Source organism: Phalacrocorax aristotelis, chromosome 5, assembly GCF_949628215.1.
Source record: "Phalacrocorax aristotelis chromosome 5, bGulAri2.1, whole genome shotgun sequence".
Taxonomy (NCBI): domain Eukaryota; kingdom Metazoa; phylum Chordata; class Aves; order Suliformes; family Phalacrocoracidae; genus Phalacrocorax; species Phalacrocorax aristotelis.
The window spans coordinates 32,282,654-32,306,378 of NC_134280.1; the positions used below are offsets into that span (position 1 = coordinate 32,282,654).

The window sequence follows — 23,725 nt, forward strand, 5'->3', positions numbered from 1 at the left end:
ACACCATTGATCTGGGCTTTATGCCTTGCCTGAAACACAAAAGACGCCCTTCTCCAGACCTCAGTGAAGGCTGAATACCCACTCACAATCTAATGGAGAGATAAACAGAGGATTTAAGGCTGGATCTAAATGCGTATGGCAAGTTTTACTGAAATGGTATTTAATGCATCCGAGTTATACCTTTGCAATAGTACAGTTCCTACTAGAGCAGGACCTTCTCAAGCAACTTACCCATTCTAACCCACCTTTATCCAAGTCTCACTGATAACTTCTGTGTTAAATCACTTTAAAAACATGGGTCAAAGTTGTTTCATAGCTTTACTCTCTCAGTAATGTGCAACATGAACATAATAGTGTTATTAAGAAGTCAAAAATAACTTAACACAATAGCTATATAAGATTCTCCAATGGTCAAACTTTCAGCAATTACTTTTTGTTTAGTCCAGAAAATTAGCATATTTGTTAATCAAATTAATTTAAAAAGTAGCTTTTCAAAATAAAAGCAACGCTTTAAATAAATATAGTCTTTTTTATAACCATAAAACACTTAGTCCTGTTAAAGGTAACACAAATACTACACTCAAGCACAGTACTCAAATGATTGAAATGAATGTTGTGAGCATACATGAGCTGGACACTGGTTGGGACGAGGACGCATTGCAACATGACATTCTCCATCTCCTTTCTACAGTGGACCAAAGAGTTATCCAATTCTCAGAACTACCCTAGATGTCAGGATATTTGTAACTGCTGCACAAAAATGCCGGTACCCTGTTTTTAACCCAAGCTATTTCTCTACACTACATTCGTAGCAGTTTTGCAGCCTTGCTTCAAATTTCTAGCACAGCATGATTCTTAACCACAGTGTAAGGCCAGCTCCTGCTTGCTTCATCCAACCGACTTCAACATCTAAGCAGAAGGTGGCAAGCAAGCTCTGACCTCTCACACCTCTTGCAGTAAAGCTCACAGTTTGTGAAATCTGTAAAAAAAACTTCCTTCCAATACTGGCACCACTGGCTGTTTCAGGATGGCCTGAAGCTCACCTTCAGAGTTCATGATCCCTGAAGGATATTCACAGCTTTCCTCGTAACTACAGGGCTGACTAGCTATGTTCATTACTACACAAGTTAATGCCTATCAGCAAAGGCTGTAGCTGTCCTGCAGATCACAAGGTAGCAATGATTTACTGGAATGAAATAAATCAGCTAGTTCTTAGGTTAGTACGTGCTATCTAGGTGTATCCTGAAGAACAGTTTGCTAAAATTCAGTGAAATGTACACCCCAAATATAATCATAACCTATCCAGCAAGTCTGACCATTTAATATCTCGTTTACTTGGTTTGAATTGTTCATTAAAAATCATGTTCAGGATCTGCAGCAAACCACTGTTTTTGCCTTCACAAAAATGGCTGTTGGTGACATCTGCTGTTGTATTTTGTTTGTTTAAGCAGCGTAACAGTAACATAACCTGTAAGTTAAATGATAAAAGCTAGAGAGTAAAATAAAGCACAAAATCGATACAAGTACTCTCTATTTGTTTTGATCTTCAGAATGAACAGGCCTATTCAAAGATTAAAAAGGAATAAATTAGCAAATGGCTATTGTAATGCACGAAAGGGCGTCTACAGGATTTGCGTGCGCGCACACACACGCACTTGCATACAGACTGCGTGGCTTCATTAGAAATCTCACTACCAGAGTTTAACTTAGATAAATTAACTGCATTAAAATACTGACATTGTGAGGATTTTAATACTAACAACACCCTGTAGAGGGCATTCCTGTGTGAATTTTTAAATGCTTTAAAAAAATAGTTTAGTTATTGAAATCTGTGACAAATGTGACAGCTCTGCCTCCCCTCACAGCCTCCCATTCTCATCTCCGGTATCCTTCTCCTGTATTGCCTCCAGGCACCGTTTTGACTTGGCATCTGAGTGCCCACTCCCAGTCTTGCTCAGTCCACACGACAGGCACGCCAGCTGGATCTGCTTCATATTCTCCAGGGCTTCATTCTTGGCGTTCTTCAGGAGATCTCCTTGGCCCTGAGGATGCACAGACACACAGGAGAGAGTCAGGGATCACATGCATCGCATGGGACCGCAAGCAGAAATACCGCTCTTATGTCTCTGCCATATTGTTCAGTGCCATAGAACAGGATCCAGGTCCTGTCTCAAATCCCCTCTGCCCCCCAGGAATGCCAGCCGCGGGGGAAGGGACTGAAGCCCCTTTTGCAGCCTGGCACCTGGCTCGGTGGGGAAGACAGCAGCCGGCACAGCAGGCAGGGTGAGAGGGACAGGCACTAGACCTCCACCCCCTTCCAGGTCACCCTCTCGGAGGTCATTTGGGCCTGGCCCGAAGGAGCCCGTCATTCCCAGGAGCCCAGCCCCATGGCAAACGCACTTCCTCTTCCACAGTCAGCAGCAAGGACCTGCCAGGGTCAGGGCAGCGAGGGCACGTGGTATTCCCTTCCCCGTGCCACTGCTATGTCCTCACAGGCACACCCCTGGCATCAGATCCCACACGCAATGATGACACATCCCCAGCTGGGGATTCCCTGTGAGCTTTGAGACCCTGGTTACCCACCCCTCCTTGCACCTGGATTTGCTACCCAGCCTTGGGCCCTCCTTTAGCAGAGGCAGGCCAAACTGCACGCTTGTGAGAAGCACAGCGCCCAGTAGTGCTACAGTGAATCCGTCTGAACCGTTTTGTTTGGGACTTTTGAGCAGGCGAATGGCAATGAGAGACTTCATGAGCAAAAGCCTGCTTTTGTATCTTCTCAGAGCCTGTAAAGGTGAGGTGACTAACAGGATGTCAATCCAATTTGTAACTATCAGGAAAAATGTGTTACATGAAATTTTATTAAGGAGTTGGTGTTCAGAAATGCCAAAATGAATATTTATGCGATATTGATATCTCAAATGCCACAAAGTGACAAGATTCTGGTGCTAGAGGATACAAATAAATAAAAGCCAGGAGATGCACCTGGTTATTAAAATTCAGTATCACAAAGAACTCGAGCTGCTCTTCTCCTAATGTCACCTGAAGTACAGCTTAAAGTAGAAAACCCGCTGCAGCTGTTTATACGCATATTCAGAAATAATACCTCCGCTGACTGAAATGTCACATTCACACCCCTGCAACCTAACGTGACCCTCTGCGAACCACAGACGCTTTGCAGGGTCTCAGAGGAGACAACATATTACGGCAGCACCTAGGGCACGGCGGAGGGGCAACTGCTCACTGACCCTCCTTCAGTTTTCAGAACAAACCAGATGTGTTGGACGAGTCACAGCATGACCTCTGCCAGCAGTGGGAGCATCTCTCTGCTCTCCCTCTCCCCAGAACTACGAAGAAGTATTTATCCCACACCAGCAAGCACAGTTCCCTTTTCGCCAGCGCCTGGCACCAGACTTGCACCGCCTGAGCCCCTGTAAACAACATTCACAACGAAGAAACAATGGTGGCTTGCAAGTCCCGCTGCACTGGTAAACACCACGTGGGAAACCACATCAGCCAGGGATGGCAGCCCGCGCCCGAGAACGTGATTGCTTCATCTCCCGGTGACATGAATTTGTCCCTGCTGAACAATAAGAATCACTTCTCAGATGCTGGGAATCCAACTCAATGCGAGAGTAACAAAAAGCACTGGGACTGCATGAGTGGCTTTGTGCTATTTGGTATGAAGCTCTTTTGAAGAGATTTGTATCTTGGCAGCATGACAGTTATGGGAATACACAGACAAATAGCTTGGGATCCAGTGAGCAGACATGATTTGAAAAAACAAAACAAGAATAATTTATGCAGCACATATTTCACATAGCTGTGATCTTGCTTTTAGGACAGAGGCTGGGCTTATGGTTAAATGCAGTAGGCAGGAATCCAGGAGCTCCTTAGCTGCCTTGAGCACCCCGCACTCCCCAGTCTCCCTCCCTGTCTGCAAAATGGCACAGGAATCATGCTGGTGTTGTCACAACAGGGACAACACACCATGGAACAGGCAAAGAGATCCAACAGCAATATCATTAATGACATGATAATATTATCAAAAAAGGTGGTAGATTCTTTGCCACACAAATGCAGTTTTAAGTAATGTTTTTAGGATGAAACAGACCCAGCTGCAGCAGGGCTGCTGCTTTTTCTTATCATACACATGAGACTGAAGACACAACATGCAGACAAAATTGGTGTGATGATGCTTTGCAGCCTTAACATCTTCAAGTCAAACCTGGTGCTATGTATTCATGCACAAGAACAGAAAAATCCCCTTAGCACAAGGAACAACTCAAAATAGACATCCCTACAGCATCAAGAACAACTAAGCCCAAAACCTGGGAAAGCCAGTGCAACAGAGAGGTAAAATGATGATGATGAAGGCCCAGTACCCTGAAGCACCTGCATCCCCTCAGTTGGGGTGTCTGGGGAAGACTTCTAGGAGCCTTTCCTCTGCTGTGGCATGGCCAGCATCTCCCTGGGCAGCAGAAACAATCACCCATACAGAGAAGGAGGAGGAGGATTTCCTATCACGCAGCAGCCCAAGATGGATACAGCTCCATAAGCTGACACGAAGAGCTTCAGCTGAGTCTATGTTGCCTTCTTCATCTCCTCTTCCTTCTCAGAGTGAGGGCAAAGCATGGAAATCTTTCTCAGGGTAGCCCACAAACTGTGTCTTTGCCAGGGGACTCTCCGAGACACTCATTTAAGGGAAGCTACCGGGGTTCTGATACACCCCTGCTTGGAGGATGACAGCCTGAATCCACCATGCCAAGATTCGTATCTGAAGTCCCCAGAAGCCAAAGGACTTCACACCCCATGTGAGGGTGCTGAGCCACCCGCTCTCCCTTCTGCATATTCCAATTTCATATTTAAATAGCCAAGCAATTCAGATTACAGACTGCATCCGAGGCAATGCACGACATGTGCTTGGGTTCCAAGAAAAAAACCGTTCCTCCTAAGCATACTTCCAATATTTTGAAGACATTCTTATCTACAGTGATCTAAAAACAGAAATAGAATTATCAAAATAGTGGAATTCCATTCATGTGCAGACCAATTGATTTATGTCTTAGCCGCCTTGTATTTTTTATTTTTAAATAGCTGGTTCATTTGAGCAAGCTGAAGGAGCAAAAATGATTTTGAATCATCTGTCATCTGTCACAAGAAAATTAATGACAAACCAGCCCCCTCTGACAGAGCTGTCATAATTCTAGAGACACCATAAAAAAAAAAATCTGTGGGCATGCTCTGTTTGAAAAGCCATCTGTTTGCTTTGAAAAAACTGGCTGTGAGCATAATCCACTTAAAAATGCCAGCAAAATCGTGTCAACACCTTAACGAACTAAATACTGGATAGAAGCTGGAGTAAGCTTTAAAAGTATGATTGCATTGAAACAACCTTTATAACTCAGTCATTGTGACCATCTCTGTGCATAGAACAATCCTCTTTGCCCTTACAAACAAAGCATATCTTCCAGACAAAGAAGGATCATGACAGTCCACTTCAGCATCTATCCATCTATCTCCCTTCTGCTATTGATATCAGCCTTCCTGAAAATAAATACTTGTGCGAAAGGTTAAACTCAGCATTTGGAAGGACACTAAATTAAGCCAGAAGAGACTGGTTGAGTGTTCTACTTGAAAAACTGATCAAGGAGCCCATATTTATTTAGAGTTAGGGAACATTAGATGTCAGGTTTCATACACCTAACTACAACTAACTGCAGAGCCTCAGCACAAATTAACATTACAGTACAAATAATGCAGCTTGTCAAGCAAGTGTAAGACTAGAAGCCTTTAGCTTGACAGGCAAATACTACTTAGAAAACAGGGATAATCTGACATGGCTTTAAATATTGCTCTGTATCAATGACAATGCTTGAAGGGCTTTAAGAAGCATAAGTAGTTCTAGACAGACACTGGGAATGGCCACAGATGGGACAAATTCTGTATGGTGGGGTTTTGTTTTGGTTTTGTTTTGTGTGGGTTTTTTTCCCCCCAAATCAAACTCTTAAATTTTTATGAGTCAAGACGACAGCTCATTATATCCAAGAACATCACAGACTCTGAGCTTGAGGAAATGAGAGGAAGAGGTGGTTTAGGTAAGTGGCACCATTTTGTGTTCGACTCCACAATATTTTTTTAAAATACGTTGCACATATATTTCCACATAAATATACAAACATGGGTATGTACATTAATAAATTACTATTTCTATTCCTATGCTTTCTAGGAAACACCCAGGAAACATGTATGTCATAACACACCACTAGTTCTGGGTACCCCAGCTACCACACAGGCAGGACCTGAAGCTCCCGTGTTGGCAGCTGCCTGCACCAGCATCCAGGGGCTGCAGGAGGACTCTGAAGGCCACCGCTCGGACTGCGCAGAAGTGAACTGCACCAACAGGTTGCCTTGCTTTACTACCAGCAAAGTGGAAAATCCCATGTTGTGCAATAGGGCCTTCCCAGCATTCAAAACTGGCAGTGTGTTCAGCAAGGCTGAAACAGTGGCTGCAAAGGCCCTTTCTGTAATCTGCTGCTTGCTAAAGCAGATGTTCTCTTATCTGCTGGCAGACACGTTCTCTGACAGCACATTATGGGAGCTTTCCTGTCTGCTCCTCAAGGGCTGAGTAAACAAACAATAAATAACAGAGGTCTTACCACCCGTGCCACGTCACACCTACGATATTACTGTTATTTTTTAACTTTTTTTTCTCAAAGAAACAAGCTCTTACATTATTATTTAATCACAAAGTAAAACCTCCAGAAGCTGCCAGTGGTTGGCGGAGAAAGCCAAATAACACAACCACAAGCATTGTGTTGCTCCACATTTCAGAGGTAACACGGGTAAGCTAATGGCACCGATAGTCAGTGCCAAGGGACTCGGAAAGCAGAAATGCTGGAGAGCTGCTGTGATCCTCAGATATTCTGTGTGGAGGTGGCATTTACTGCAAGGGGTGCATTTTCAAAGTGTCATAGTGGGACTTTAATTGTGTTTAATATTAATAAGGAGGCATACAATTAAATGATTGCAGATGGCTTTGAAAATGTAATCCTGAGGAAGAAATCATTAATAAAATTATTAGACTGCTGTGTTAAACTTACTATGAAAAGCAGATATTTTTCCATGCCTCCTTCAAAGTTAAATGTGGGAACAATTGATATGGAATGTCATTTGATACATCCACGTTTCAGAACAGAGTACTCCAAATACACACAGACTATTTCTGTATCAACACAGACTTTAAAAACCCACTCTTTTCATTATTACTGAGTATTGTTTATCAAGAGCTTTGCTTTATTTTCTGTCATAGAGATCATAGTGCGCATGCTGGCATGAAAAATTACTGCACACAAAGATTATACACTAAGCGTATAATCACTTCTTGCACACTGAAAAATAAAGGATTGCAAAAATTAGTTACCCCACAGGAAAAGCAGGGGCCAAATGTTACTTGCCAATTTATTTTAAACCCTTGCATAGGAGAAATTCACTTCCTGTCAGGAAAATGAAAAGGCCATGAATATAAAAGATGGCACTTAAATAATAACGCCAGTGGCACAAGGAGTGCCATTTAAGGTCTGGATTTTGGGGGTAGCTTCCCACATAACCAGTTCTGAACCAAATGCAAGAGCTTGTTTCTACCTGTCTGAAGCCAGCACCAGCTTTGCCATTGAGTAAATCAGGCGATCTGACCGAGTCCTTGCTGGGGCCTGAGTCACCACGTTTCTCACTATTTGCTAGTAATTTCAGACGTCCAACTGAGCATCTCATTTTGGTGTATCAGCATGTTACTGGCAGCCAGAGACCTCCTCTCCCATTGCCCAAAGCAGGGTCTAGCAAAAATTTGCAAGAAGGAAACAGAGCTGAGAATCAATTATATCACACAGAGAACAGATCTGCAATATATGAGAACGAAAATATCCACCCAGGGAAAGACAGTAATCATTATATGAAGTGTTAAATCTCTGTAAGCAAGAGCAGGAAAGAGAAAGTATTATGGAATAGATTGTCATGTGCAGCTTTGACACAAGGTTACATGATAAAAACAAGGTGAACATGAGTTTTTAGACGAGCATTGAAATTGAATCACAGGTTGTGCCAAACAATCAAGTCAGAAGCTCTAGGGCTGATCTGCTGAGTGTACTGTAGTCAGCGGTGGGGACACCTAGGACAGCAAGGATCAGCAACAATACAGAGAGGAGGAGAAGGAATAGTTAGCAGGAACAGTCTCCTAGTATTTTTGTATCTAACCCAGATTCCTCCTTACTTCATCCTTTCTCCACTTACTTCATGAACCAGCCACACGGATGCTGGCTCCAGGCTTTCCTGTCTGTCTCCCATTACACAGGGCGCTGAGTGGGTTCAGAGAGCAGAAACAAACTCAGGAAAAAACCCGGGAATAACATCAGGAATGCAGAACCAGCCTCGGCTGCACTGTCTTTTCCAACTGTTTTACTACTTATGTGGGGAAAAATCATCCCTGTTTGCACTAGTCTTGGAAATGAAACCACACCTGAAAGCAACACTGGCAGCCTTGACAGTACTCACCCACTGGCCAAGAGCCACCCAGCCAGCAGCCTCCTGCCAGCAAGCCCCTAACTTAAGGGCAACTGCTGGATGAAGAGCTAAGTGGTAACCATCTCTGCAAATACTGTTTACAAAGCACAGACTCTTTTCCTGTGCAGTCAGTTGTAAGAGCAAAAGAGGCACCCCAGCATTACTCCAGGTGGTTGGCAAAATTCACATCGCAACTCCAAAGCAACCCGGCCAGGAGGTCCCTGTACAAAAGCAGAAGGGACTCTCAGCAGTTCAGAGGAAAGCAGGCAGGAATGTGGATTACTGCCCCTCCACAGATCCCATTTGGCCCTGGCTTGCTCTGAGCACCCAGCAGGTTCCAGTATCTTAGTCCACTCCTCTTCAAGGCACAGATCTCTGCAACCATAGTAGGTGTTCAGATACCATAGCGAAGGGACACAGAAGAGGTTAATAAAAATGAATAAATAAATGATAATAAATAGAATAAATAAATAATGAACAAAGTAAAGTAGGATTCAGAATGGCCTTGTAATACATATCAAACCTCGTGGCACTAGTGGCACTAGTGTGATTGATTTTTCATTGCGGCCACCGGCTGGACTACTGTTAACACACTCAATGGTTCTGTGACTGCAGATGGGTACTCTGACCCAGATATGGAGCCTGATGCTAAAATTGTAAATGTGGTGTGTTAAGAGCAATAGCCAGGTTACCTGAAAACCAGTTCCATCTGATTTTAAGTACTTATATTTAAACTCCCAAACTAGACCAATCTGCCAGCCGTTCATTATTAGGCTGTCCCTCGCAAGGCCCAAAACTTTTTCACTGATTCCATTTGCCATTCAGGTCTCACCCCGGAGGTCTGCATTGGAGAGGATGATTAAACAGGGATCTACAGAGGTGTTCTGCGTTAGCCTGGCTAGTTTTCTAGGAGACTAGTGACAGTTTGTTACACAGCCAAGCAGTCAATCTTGCAGCACAAGGCAGCAACGTGAGTGGTTGGGAAGAAGGAATGCTGGCTGCCTCTGCTGGTGTGGCAACTCCTTGAAAAAGACACATAGCATTCTTTCCCTTCTTTTCCAGCGGTTGGAAAGGTGCAGTTAAAATCTAAATGGCTGTGCTGAACACCGACAGACAGCCCCCTCAGCACCACACTGGGCAAAGATCCATGGCTTTTTACAAAACCGCCAGCCCATCTCTGGTACGTACCCAAATTGTGGGACACAGACAAACGCAAACCTTGAGGGGATCCTGGGAGGCAGAAATGAACAAAACACCTCTGTCATACAAGGAGAACCTCAAAAAGTCATGCAGTTAGCAAAAAAGCAAATACTTAGAAAACCTGATTCCGGCTGCTGGCCTTGCCAGCACAACTATATCACTGCCTCGTGCAGCCATGGCAACTTCGGAAAGAGGGTCTGTATTTGTAATTCTTTTACAGGATTTGCCTAATGAAATAAAGGCAAAGGAGATACGTGGGCAGTTTGCTCTGAAACAGTGTCAAGCACCCTCCCAAAACCTACTGGCCGTAGACCAAAGTCTGAGAAGGAATTAATGTAAAGCATTTGCTTGAAGCCTAAGTGGCAAAAACACTCATGCTACAGTGTTCCCTACTGATTTTTAAACAGAGCTCTCCACTGAAATCCATGGGCTCTTGCAAATCAATCGCACCATATAGTTACTAACCTATTCATTCAAGCAGGCATTTTACATATAAAAAGAGTGGGCCTTTATTTTCATTTTTTAAAAAAATGTCTCTAGCTTCTCTCTCATCTGGGTGTTTAAATGAAATTACCTTATATCAGGCTGTCAAAAGCAATGAATGTGAACATTGACTGCCTGTAACTGTGTTGCAGCAGGAATTTGCTTTCAGAAATAATGGCATTAATTTGATGTTAGCCGTGTGCTGAGCAGTTCAGCTGCTTGTGTGTCTCTCGGGCACTGCATCTAGCAGACAGTTTGCAAGCACAGCCACAAATGTATGGACTCTCGCTGTCAAGCCCTCCACGCTAGGAGCCTGCCTTTTTTCTGGTGATAAGTTTGGCTGGGAGCCCAGGAGTGCACCATCAATACTAAGAAAACACCACATCATTGAAGAAATTGGGGCCCTGTTTATTTTTGATACACAGCCATGAGATGGAAATCAAAGCTCTATGTCCAGGCATTTATTTCTCAGTCCTTCTTTGGTCACAAAACCCAATTCACCACATGCACCAGCACCAGCTGGGAACTCTAGTAGAAGTCCAGAGTCTCCTAGAAAAACAAAATAAGGGGAAGAAAAATGAGGCAGAAAACTCAGAATTTTCTTGCACTTCATTTTTCTGAGTAAAAGGACCAGCTGCAGGAAAAGATATGTTTTGCAGCTAACAAAACACCTGTGCACGGCAACCCCTGAGTAAAACACTTGGCTGGGAATAGCTGGCACCCCCCCGCCTCCCTGCTCCGACTCACAGCCACCCAGGCTGCAAGCCACACAGTTAACATCAAAATCATATCCTTCATCACAAGTGTTGACAGCAAAATATCCATTAAGTTCATCAGAACCTGAAAAGGGTTTACTGACCATCTCTGAGTTGATTCTGTTTTGACTGAAGACAACAGGCTCCTGTGTTGGGTTTGGGTTTATTTTTTTGTGAGGGGAGTGTTACGGGAGATGTAGCACAAACAATCACTGCTCTCCTTGGACTGCTGCTTAGGACAACAGCTGAAAAAAAAAACCAAACAAACCTGCAGCTGGGCTTAATGCTAACTGAAATAATCTGATTAAGATGAAATGAAATTATGCCAGAGTGCAGCATTTCTGGACAGGTAACAGAGCACACTCATTCAGTGCTTGTTTCTGCACACAGCTCCTTACCCTATCCTTGTCTCCGAGTAACCACCTGGCACAAACACTAATTTCTTAGCTACTCTATCGTCTGCAAATCCTCCTGCTGCAGCAGCGGCTGGCAAACACCACCAGAAGCCACCCGAGCTCCCCGTTCCTACTCCCCCAGAGGGGACACGAACAAGATCCCTCTGGTTTGGCTGCTCTCCTCCCTTTGTGCAAGGTGCTGTGGGCAGTTTCTAACCTGCTCACAAGCAGCACAGACCACAAACAACGTTATGCTGAAGCAGAAAGGTTTAAGCTGCGACCAAAAACTCCAAATCACGTGAAAGGTTAAGTGAAGAAAGAAAAAATAACACAAAACACTGTCTAACACCTAGGTTTTTAAGAAGATCCCTAAGCAAATGCTTTGATCCACCTCATCCCTGTTGGCTGGGACATTCCCTGTCCAGACCCAAGCCTGGTCAGCTGCAGTCAAAGGCAGGTTCGCTGGTGAGACTGGCCAGTGAGCTCAGTAAAAGCAGAACTGAGCCACCTTCCCTGCTCGCGTTGCCTCAGCCAGAGGTCAGAGGCTCCTGCGGTCACAGTGGCCATGGGCCCAGTGCTAACAGGGCCTGTTTCCCTTGGGAGAATCCCAGCCTTGCCTTCCCAAGGCAGATGTGAAACCAAGCAGAAAGAGGAGCGGGTATGGCTATTTTTGTAAGCAGCACCCTGACCCAGCAGGCAGAGAGCTACTGAAACAGAGTGACTGGGAGGGGAGAAGAAAATCAGGAGGGGTCAGAAGCAGGCACAGCTGGACGTGAGGACTCTCCACGAAGGATGGGAACGGAGACACAAAGCAAAGGACAGGAAGGAAGCCAAGGACAAAAATAAGTGCTGCAGGACAGGGACAGTAGTATTCATTTACACATTCATTGCCCTAAAACATCAATGAGGGAAATGGAACAAGCATAATTTCCAATCCGTTACAATGCCATGTCACAGAAAATAAGAGGCTTTTCAGCAAAACTGAGCTCAATTTTTAAGCCTGATACAGAGGGATGTAGTAACACCTCCACAGTTCCTGGAGGGTTGAAGAGGATTAATTTAGACTACGCAGCTTCAGAGCCACACTCTGAAAGAAACTGTCCTCCTGATACTGCCAGCAGCCTCCAGTCTCAGCCTGTTCATCCCAGACTGCTAAATTAGGCTCCTCAGGTTGAGCTTTGTCACTGCCTGAAAATGCAAACAATTTTTCAGGTACTTTTCAGTGCCTTCTTGTGGCTCACCTCCTCCCCACTGCCAGGTACACCAGCATCACCAGCATGATGGAGCAGGAGCCCAGGCGGCACCGAGTGAAACATGCAGAGCTCTTAACTGCAATTATTGTCACTCCCTGCTCTGTCAATTCAGAGCGTTCACAGTGCATCAGTAATGCTCCTCCTGCTAATACAGGACCTCTGGCAGATCCGTAACAGAGGATGCTGGAGAAAAAAAAAACCAATATAAGCCTTTTCAACTTACTCCTTTAAGTCTTTTTCATAGAATCATTAAGGTTGGAAAAGACCCTTAAGATCATCAAGTCCAACTGTCAACCCAACATTACCACGTCTCCTAAACCATGCCCTGAAGTGTCATGTCTACAAGTCTTTTAAATACCTCCAGGGATGGTGACTCCACCACCTCTCTGGGCAGCCTGTTCCAATGCCTGACCACTCTTTCAGTGAAGAAACTTTTCCTAATATCCAATCTAAACCTCCCCTGACGTAGCTTAAGGCCATTTCCTCTCATTCGGTCGCTAGTGACCTGGGAGAAGAGACCAACACCCACCTCACTACAACCTCCTTTCAGGTAGTTGTATGCTCTTTCACATACACAGCTTATCTGAAATAAGCAATGCCATCTTTTTCCTTTTGTGATCTAAAAATAATCAGCAGCGGCCACAGCTGCACAGAACTGCTGGCTTTGTCTCAAGCTTTTCTCCCCAAATGGTTCCCACTTGTGCCTGGGGAAATGACCCCATAAGAAAGGGTCCTGCAGGGTTCATCACCTTGCACTTGATTCTATCTGATCCAGGTAAAAGACGACTGTAGCTGTCAAGGAAACAACACACAAGATCGCAGTTTCCCAATCCATTGTTCCTACTGTAAAACTTACTTCCACCCACAAAGGCACTTGGGCCTCTGACATCCCTAGCCCCCGTACAAGATCTTGGGAACGCCTGCCACGTTTAGGGCTTATGGGATGTACCAGGGTTGCTGGGGAAGAATAACTCCAAAGCAAATGCCTGGCCTCGCTGAACACCTACGACTTCCACATAATACAGTTTGTGGCTTTCAACTAACTGTCCAAACCCTCCCTGTGAATCCATTTTGCCAATAATCATATATGTTAACACAGAAGTCTTTACACCGCAGCCCTCTACTGCTGGTGGCTCCAGAGTACAAAAATGAATCAATACTGCCATTGAGTTAAATAGCGTTTCATTTCTTTAACCACAGCCCTCGGAATATGTTAGCAGTGTGGATGAACATTTTCTCTTTTCAATGCCAGAAGGCAGTAAATGGAAGGACATGAATGGCATAATGAAACGGGGAGTGTCATGCCAGCAAATCGCTACCTCCTGGATTCAGAGTTCAGCTCCCCTGACTCCTGTACTCATGCAAGTGCAGAAGTCATCAAAGGTCCTGGCTAGCAATGGTATTATGCACATCCCAGCATGTGGAGAGAGAATTCTTTCTATGCTCAGGAGGGAGAGGACCCAGCATTCATAGAGTGACATACTAGCCCCTTGCTTCAGCAAAGCACAAGGGCCAGGTATCACTTGGTTATAAAGTACGTTGCTGGATTTGACCAAGGCCACTGACAGTGCCAGGGAAAACCCAACCACCACCTCAGCAATGGGAGAGGAGGCAGTCTGGATGGAGCATCAGCAGCTTTCATCACCTCCTGAGCTCCCCCAGGGAATTAGCTTCAATTTAGACACCTGTTCCCCATCAGGGAGCAGGGTTTTGTAGATGCTGGCACATAATTCACATAACAAAAGGAGCAGTCAATTTCCCATCATTTATAAGCACTGGGAAACTGTATGTAATCTGCCGACAGTAGCTGTAATGAGCTCAAAATACACCACAAAGGTAATTTTTAGAAGACATTAAACTTCTTGGCACACACCAAAGCTTACATTGAAACATAAATGTTTCAGGCTAGCACCAGTTTACAGCTCGCAGAGAACAGCACAATCCAGTTTTAAAAATAAGGAAATGCTGGAGACAAACCAATGTACAAGCCATCCTCTCTTAATGGTCCTGCTCTGTACAAATCTGCACCCTGGTCTCTTCCCTGATACTCAACAGCCCTACACAAATACAGAAAAAATGACTGTGGGTGGAAGATTCAGGCAGCAATTCCCTCTTGCTCTGTCCCACCATGGGCCATGTAGAAATGGAGCCATTCGCTCAGACACACGCTACCTCATACAACGGCAATGCACACGAAGGCTGCCAAAAAGAGAAGCTCCCCTGTGGCACAAAGACCGGTGTCTAAACGAACCACGGAATTTAACAGTGTAGGAACACAACTGCTTTGGGTGAAATCCTCCCAGAGCCTGTGGGTTACCTTGACTCAGGCAGGGCACCAAGCTGATGCACATGAGCTCCATGTTTGGAGGAAAACAAACGGAGTTTTCTCTACCTGCACTTCATCAGCCCTGAAGCTATCACAGCTCCACCAGACCTTTACCAGGACACATGATGCTGATTTACAATGGCATTCAGCAGTTTAAAACATGAGGAAGACAAAACACCCTGGCAGGCACCATCAGTGTCATCTCTACATGGGCCAGAAGCTGCTAGCTGGGGAGGGGCGAAATGAACACAGCAAAAACAAATTCTAGGTTGTAAAGTGAATTTGCTAAGTAATGGAGATTAAAATACAACTGAAATTATTTAAAAATGTAATGTGTCTTTTCAATAATAAATAACCATGCAACTGAATCTCTCTTCTCATATATTATTTAAGGGACATCAGGAATCCTGCAAGTTGCATAAAGAGGTAACTGGAGTTTTCTAAGCCATAGTCCAAGAAACAACATCCATTTTGTGTGTCTCGGCACATGAGAAGTACTGTGCTGCTTAACTGACCACTGGGAAGCAACATCAAAAACGAATGTAGGGGACCAACGGAAAAGACCACTGAGGTCTTCAGTCTTGTGAACAATCATCCGGGCCAGGCACCACAGGACACTGCCAACCCAGGGAAGGAAAAGGTCTCTCCAAGCCCCTCACGAGTGCCAGGCATTGGAGCAGGAGCATCGCCTGGGGCACAAGCCCAGTGCCACCCCATGGGCCAGGAAAGGACCCGGAGGAAAGGCTCCCACCCCTCCAGCACGCTGCCTTGCTGCTTGAGCTGTGTGTGGCAGGGCTGGCGGCTCAACTTGGGTTATAATGCAATCTTTAACACCTCACAGAGGCAGCTGCTTATTTTCTTTCTTTCTTTGTTAGTACAGCCATTGACAGATAAAAGCAAGAAATGTGTGAGTTTCTGCTGAAACTTATACTTTCATTACAGCCCTTTTAATTCCTCTGAATGAGGTCATGTTGTCAGATTGGCACAAACAAGATTCCCAACTACCGTATCTTCCAGGTTGTGTTAATTAACTGCACCACCAAGTACAGCAGTCTTTGATATCCATGTCTCAGATGAAAACGTCACCGCTGCAGGGGAGGGGATGGTGGCAGAAGCTGATGAAGTTCCTATGCCACTTGCAGTTCCTGCCTTCGCTGTCTCCTCCTCCAAAGGATGGGAGATGACATTGACCCAGTTTTTACACCCAAGCAATCCTCCTTTAGTGGGGAACCATCTACAAGCGTTATTCCATTCAGCCATCTCCCCACACGCCCCCCTCCTTAGTACTACACATTTTCCAGCTCAGTTCTGCTCTGGCACACATATGTGCAGGAGTAGCTCCTTTTCCTCAAAAGATGAGTTCCCTCAAGGAACTTGTAATCCTGCCTGCTGATTTTCCAAATAACCTCCTCATAGGTGATAATCTTGTTACTGCTCAGGGCAGCATGCAGAGAACAAACTCTCTTTGTATTCCTTCATCATTACCTGAATGTTATTAATTACTTTTCCAGTTGCACAGTCTTTGGAGCAGATGACCCACACCCCTGAGAGAAGCTGGCCTTCACACCCAGGTGCAAAAATCCCTGCCAGGTTGGTAGAGAAGAGAGATAACAGCAATGCAGCTGTGTCTCAGGCTGTGACGGGGTCTGCCCCACTAGCTGGAGCACAGCAGAGAGCCACAACCCACACAGCCACCCCAGGGTGAAGTTGGCACTAATATGGAGCGATAAACTCGTGCAAACCACATCACAGGTAGAGACAGCTTTACAGTCATGAGAAGTTTAGTCCTGATCAAGAATGGGGGAGAACTGAAGGCATGGGTAAGACAAAAATGTAATTGTTCTCCCACTGCTTTAGCATGATTAAGATGCTATGAACAACTGGGGTGATGCAGAGGGAAGGGGGACTTGAGGCTGTGGAGCAGAGACAGGGAAGATGGAGACAACAGTGAGGCACAGGGGGGTACCTGAGACAGGATAGCTGACCAAGCAGGGGGCTTCACTGAGCAGCCAGCCTACACAAGGAGAGAGATAGGCATCTATTTTGGCAGACTAGTGCTATTTAAACATCTTGACAAGCCTCCATTTGTGAAGCAATGCTAAAATTGGTTTTCTACACACAGCACCTCAGCATGCTAACCCTCTGTTGGGCTCAAAGCCCACACCACTGATGTGGCCTTGGCACAAGGGGCGCCAGGCACAGCGACCCCACATGCTCCTGACCCTGTCTCCCACCACCAACGCTGCAATGCAATGCACCTTTCCCTGCCTGCACAGTCAGTGGCTTGGCATCGGATCCATGGCGTTTGGTAATTTGTCACATTGCTCAAAATGAAAGGCGTATCACAAGATTGCTTGTCTTCTATCTCTGGCTTATTTGAGTCAAATACAAGGAAAATGGGCTAATCAAGATATCACTTGAGGCTTTTCATATCGTCTTTCATTACTCTAATCTGTTCTTTTTGTCCCAATGTTACTGCTGTTCTGCATATATATCTGATGGCCTGTCTCACCTCCTATATACATACATGCATATGTGTTTGCACACATACAAACCCATCCAGGTGGAACTGAAGGAATAATATTTACATATGAAATGCAGAACTTTGGATTGCAGTCAAAAAAAAAAAAAAAAGGTTTATGCCAAAGGAAGGCAGCTCACAGCACTTGTTTTATGAATGAACTTTTTGGTCTGTGCTACACCGATTACAAGAGGGTCTTGTCCCTAAACCCACTGTTGTGAAACACCTGCAGAAGCAGAGCCCTGGTGCTGAAGGAGTTAGAGGGAAATGAGAAAAATAGCAGAGGTGCACAATGCTGCTCAGATGACTCTGGCCATTAGCTCCTTCCCCAAGTGCAAAGTGACTCTGGGTCCCTGGGTCACCTGGACACTGGGTGTCACCATGAAGAACACCACAGCCTCATACCAGCACCTTCCATGCCAAGTATTTGAGCAGGGCTTAGATCCACAGCAGCTAAATATTCAGTTTGATCCTGCATTGGGGCAGCAAGAGGAACTACATAGCCTCTCACAGGCCCTTCCAGTCCTATTTTCCATGCACCCAAATAGCTGTTAAAGGCTGGAGAAAAGTCAGAAAATTGTGCATGCTCCCTGAACAGAAACTATTAACTGGGATTGATCCCACAGTGGCCACGCAAGGTGGGGGAGGTGAGTACTGCTCATTACAAGCACCAGCACTGCCAGCAGGCGCGTGCAGGTGCACATGGATCCCTATGCCTGGATGGTTAAGCACCAACTCTGCCTGATCCCAATGTCTGGACTATTACTTCTTGCCAGTCAATGAAACACTCCTGCTGTGCCAGTACTGGACAAAAGCCCAGGAATAACCAACTAATATGTGACAAAGTCTCTCCTCTCTGTCAAGCCATCGTGGGAGTCCATGCCCTAATATATCTCCTCAGAAACTCACAGTATCATGAAAGAGCAAGAGCTGTGAACCCTGGTGGATGTTGCTCTCCCTTCTCCCATTAGTCCCTGCTGCTGCCAGCATTTGGTATGTACAGATTTGAGATTGCCTGGGTGGCCTTCATGTATATTTTAAACACACATGAATATTTAATTTGCTCTAAATCCAATTCATGTCTTGAAATTTTCCTTGGCCAAGAAAACAGAGACCTTGTCAGAAACGCCATTAGGGCTTCAAAAGCTCACAGGGTGCAGCCAGGTACGCAGAGAGGCCGTACCATACTTGTTTGAGACTGCTCACTACATCCTCCCCAGAGCAATCCTCGGCAGCATGGCTGACAGCCAAGAAGAACAGGATATTCCAAGCTGATTAACTAGTACTGCTGAGAGACTGGGATTACACTCATTTTACCCTGATACACACTGCTGAAGTAACTTGAGAAGTTTCCATGAGCAGATACAACTGACAAAATCCACTGAGACTAATCACAGAATCACAGAATGGGAGGGGTTGGAAGGGACCTCTGGAGGTCATCTTGTCCAACCCCCCTGTTTCAGCAGGGACACCTAGAGCAGGGGACACAGGAACGCGTCCAGGTGGGTTTTGAATGTCTCCAGGGCAGGAGACACCATAACCTGCCTGGGCAGCCTGTGCCACTGCTCTGTCACCAAGTGTCTTTTAAAGAGCTCTGGTTCCTGCCTGTGGGCTTGGGCAAGAAAGGCAAAAGCCAGTTCTATGAGCAGTATAGAGGAGAACTCCAGGAGGCATTGACCAACCAAATCAGCAGAGAACAGCACTCTACTACATACAAGAAGGATCAACCTACCTAATAGTTACAGCGTTTGGTTCTGTTCGTTTACAAAATACGCTGATCAAAAGAGCTTTGCACATGAATCACACACTTTCACCTCCTTACCTTGTAACTCAATATCATTTGAAGGACTCAAAATACCCCTATCCCAGAAAAATCTTTAAACACCTCCCCATAGAAAGAGGAGCCCTGCACCACACCCTGAGGGCCAGGAGCACAGGCTTTGCCCTCCAAAGGAGCTCCGGAGCTGGGAGCCTCCACCACGCTCACCACTGCTTTCAGAGTATTTGAAGGGCCGGGAACAAGCTGCACTCCCATGCCACTCCTCCAGACTCTTCACATGCTCAATAAGGACAACCTAAACCTCTCTCCTTCCTCACCCTTCCCTCTACTTTTAAATGAACTGCTTCAAGCTAAGTGAGTTGGTATTTACAACAATAAATGGATGTTGACCTTGCTGAACCTTTTCACCTTCTCTTTAGCACTCTCTCAGAAAGCCAGCTGTTTCGTGTTATTTTTTTTCTCTTTTGACCTTCAGTTAATGTGTAAGAGACCTGATCTAGTAACTATGGGAATCATTAGAGCCGCTCTGCATTTCCTCATAGATTTGTAAAATCTGTTGTCTCGTCAAAGACTGATCGGCTCAGCCAGTCTCAGCTGCAGCTGAGTGGGTCTCAGAGCAAGGCAGCAGATCCTTCAAAAGTAGCCAGGGCACACAGTCTGGAGAGGTTTAAAAGTTAGAAACACCACTCTGAACTGCATCAACAAAGGAAATGCAAACAACATGGGGACTAGACAGCTGGAGAGACATTTAACCTCTCCAGAAAAAGAGCCTTTGGGGTAACCCCATTCAAAACATATTTATCTAGGGAGATCTGGAGATGAGTAGACATGGAACAATATAATAAGCACCACATTTAAAAACAAGTGTGAAGCCTCCATGCCACGCAAGCCACTCATGCCTACTGCTCTCACTGGACTGTCACTGTCACAAGATGACAGCAAATCACAAGAATTTGTTGCTAAGCCACTATGGCTTATATTTAATCTATTTTTGCAGTTTCACAAATTGAGCACCGTGATGTGCTTATGTCCACAGAGATATGCTGAGAGAAGGAGGGACGTAGGATAGAAGGAATTTTTCAGGGGGCAAGGGGAAGCCTAACTGACACAGGGGAATAAATACATGGTACATGGAATTCACCAGCTTTACAGGGGCTCATGAATTCACTGTGCTCTCTTAAGATCTAGATAGTGTAAATTGTGCAAAGCCTTTGGCAGCAACTATATGGCATTTGGTAGAATATATTGTTACCATTGTGCTTCATTTCATGAAATGTCCCCAAGATACTGCCATTCTGCTTGTTTGCTTGCTCTGTAGCATTCCAAGGAGCAAAGCCATGGCTCTTACCCAACTACAAGAAAAAGGACTGATATGCAAAGACCCAAATAAATCTTTCTTACAAGATAGTATATTGCATAGTAACCATTAAAAACACACCCACAGTGTACTACAATAATCTTTAAACTAAGGCTGTGAATGGACCTGGTTCTTCCAAAGATCAGCAGCAGCTCTGTATGGTACCATTGTGCATAAGGTACTTTCGAATAACAATCACAGTCTGATAGGTTGCTTTTCTTCCTTAAGAAAACTGATACCTTGCAGTGATGCTAAATCCAGCTCAATTTAGGTGAAACCAGATAAGTATATGGCTGTCAGTAAGTACATCTTTCAGAAATCTGTTTTTTCTCTCTCCAAGTAGCCCCGAAGTGCATGTTTGGGACTCTGCTACCCAAGTGAGAGGTCTGGATGCTGCAGGTCACCCAAGCAACTGAAGGCTGATTGTCATGAATGACTGTGATGAAGAAACACGTAATCTGTGGACGTGATCCTCCAAAAGTCCTATTTGTACACAGTTTTTCTGCATAAAACCACTTATACCAGAGCTAACATTGACCATGACTACATCATAAAATTGTGGATTTTCCCCCAAAGAGTGAACTGCATTAGCAATTTAATAATTGTATGCCTTCTGCATTCAGGAATCTCTCTCATTATACATCTAATCAGCATTAATTTAAATGCAGGATAATTAGCAGATACACTCATGGACGGGTGCTGAAATGATCCCTGAAAATTTAACCACTTGATGTCTTGTAGCATGCACTAACAGCTGGAGTCCTAGTGAGGTACAACACATTTACGGCAGCAGAGGTGAAATCTTATCACAGGCAGCAAAAAAGATTTTTAAAAAAACCATGAAGGCATTTCAGAGCAGAGACTAGATTCAAACATTTGGGTGCTTTCCCCTTCAGTAGAAGATGAAAACAGTAAATGCCACTTTATCTTTGTCTTCCCATGTTTTGTCTATAAATAAGTCAGTATGTTGTTATATTAACTATCCAGATATTTACCATCAACATGCAGGCAAGTATTGGTGGTATTGTTCCTAGACTCTCTGTGCACTGATCTACCAAAGCACAGATAGCCCAGCAAAATATGTCCGCAGACAGACAAAGCATATCTACGTGAGAGCAATAAATGTGAACCACAGTCAACACACTCAAGCTTTGCATGGCTTACTTGCCAAGCTCTTGGGACTCAGGCAGATCCCAACTTCTTTGCCCAAGTAAACACCTCCTGGTAGTCGTGGCAGTTTTGCCTCAGCAAGGAGAGCAGTTTTACAGGCTACAACTTTTTTTCCCCCCAAAACATTCCCCAAAACTCATAAAGCAGTCATTAAATCAGTGGCTCGTACATGTGACAGATGCTGAGAGTGCCTCAGTTACTGCAAAACGCTTGGGACAAGATCCTGTGGGAGCGGCAGACAGAGCGGGCAGCAGGGCCCCAGGAGAGGCGGCAGCCAAGAGGGCCGGGAGCAGACCTGAGCTGGCCCTGCACGCACGCTGCCTGTACGTACGTGAGCGTACCTGACCTGACAGCCATCTAGTGCTCTACAGTGGCACCGAGTTGCAATTGGCTCTCAGGTGGACTCGTTAGCTCAAAGCCAGAACTGCCCTAACAAGGCTTCTCAGCTTCTGCCTTGCACAGTCCAGTGCCCCCTGCCCCTCCCAGCACAGGCAGGAAGAGCTCACGCCAGTCTGCAAAAGCAGCCACACATGCCAGGGATGAGGTGGTCTTGCCAAAGGGAAGGTGGGAGGAACACCAGCATCTGGGGAAAAAGAAGCATGAGCCCACACGCCCACACGAACCCCTTCACTCTGTGAGATGGATAGTTGCCTATTCTAAAAAAGAGCAAATATCTCAAAAATGAATTGTGAACTTTTCATGTAGAAGAGGGTCAGCCAAGCCAAGTGGTTTTGCATGCTCATTAGAATGAAATGAACGGTTCCTACCACATTGGTCCCCTTGAGGTGGTAAACAAAATTTCTTTCACTACCTTTGCATTTTACTGGCACTTAATTACAGAAAGGAACACAGAGGCAGGGAGGTGGTGGTGCATGGAAATAAAAATGAAAGCAAGACTAAATTTGGGATCACAACCCTTCCTGTAATGTCACTGTCAGAATTTGATTCTTCTGTCTATTGTACTGATGTTATGCCTCTCAATATTAGTGACTGAGAGCCTGACAGTCTTTTACATGACATGGGACCAAATAAGATATATACATATTTTTAAAATGTCACATGTCAAAGTTGACTGTCACCAAGTTATAACGCCCCTGTTCTTACTAACATTTTTATGTTCTGGCAAACAGTTTGTCCTTCTAGTGGACATTAGTAACATGTAATTACATTTATATAAACTAAGGAATAAAGTGACATATTATTTTGATTCATTCTCATTAGGTATTTCTCAAAAGTACCTCAGGGCATTTTTAAACATGATGAATGCCCACAGTTACGATTTTTATAAAATACACTTTAATCTTGCGCTATGTAACTATTTAATGATTTTGCCAGCAGCAATTTCTTATTGCACCCCCTCTTTGTATTCAAAGCTTACCTATTGCAATGAGTCTTCATAAAGAAATACATTCATTAAATATGCCTTTGCTTCACTAGCCTGGGAGAAGACTATTAATCACCTGGCAGGCACAAGCACAACATAATATCTGCTATTGCTCATGGGCACCTCACACAAACTGACTACTGCCGCATGACGTAATTACCTCCAACAGCCCAGAGCACACAAAGAGGCTTTCTCCCATCAGTGGTGTGCCATTCACTCACCTGATGTGGTGTAAAACAGCTGATGCATTTGCAAGATGTTATGGGCTATTTTTTTCTTTTCTTACATCACTATACCAACATCTAATGAAATATATTTGTAATGACCACCCTGAAACTAGACACATGGCGGACACTGATTGCTTGAGTGGGGCAGGGTTATTGGTCTCTCCTCACGAAATCCTCCTGGGGAGCTCTCACCAGTGCAGAGGGGAGACTCAGTGCCAAACATGAGATGCAGCCGTAACCAGCAAATAGGTGTGTTATGGGCAGGGTCACTGAAATACAGTATTCTTTAAGGGAAAAAGAAAAAGTTTAAAAATAAGA

The 23,725-nt window shown here is 44.8% G+C and overlaps 1 protein-coding gene across 1 annotated transcript in view; it reads right to left on the minus strand.

Annotated features, from left to right (window-relative positions):
- Window positions 1-299: 299 nt before the first annotated feature.
- The window catches only part of PLCL1 (phospholipase C like 1 (inactive)), a 214,478-nt gene continuing 191,052 nt past the window's right edge, over window positions 300-23,725 (minus strand). The window contains exon 6 of the mRNA XM_075093863.1: window positions 300-2,042. Coding sequence (XP_074949964.1) covers window positions 1,860-2,042 — 183 coding nt within the window. The 3' untranslated portion in view covers window positions 300-1,859. The remainder of the gene's footprint in view (window positions 2,043-23,725) is intronic.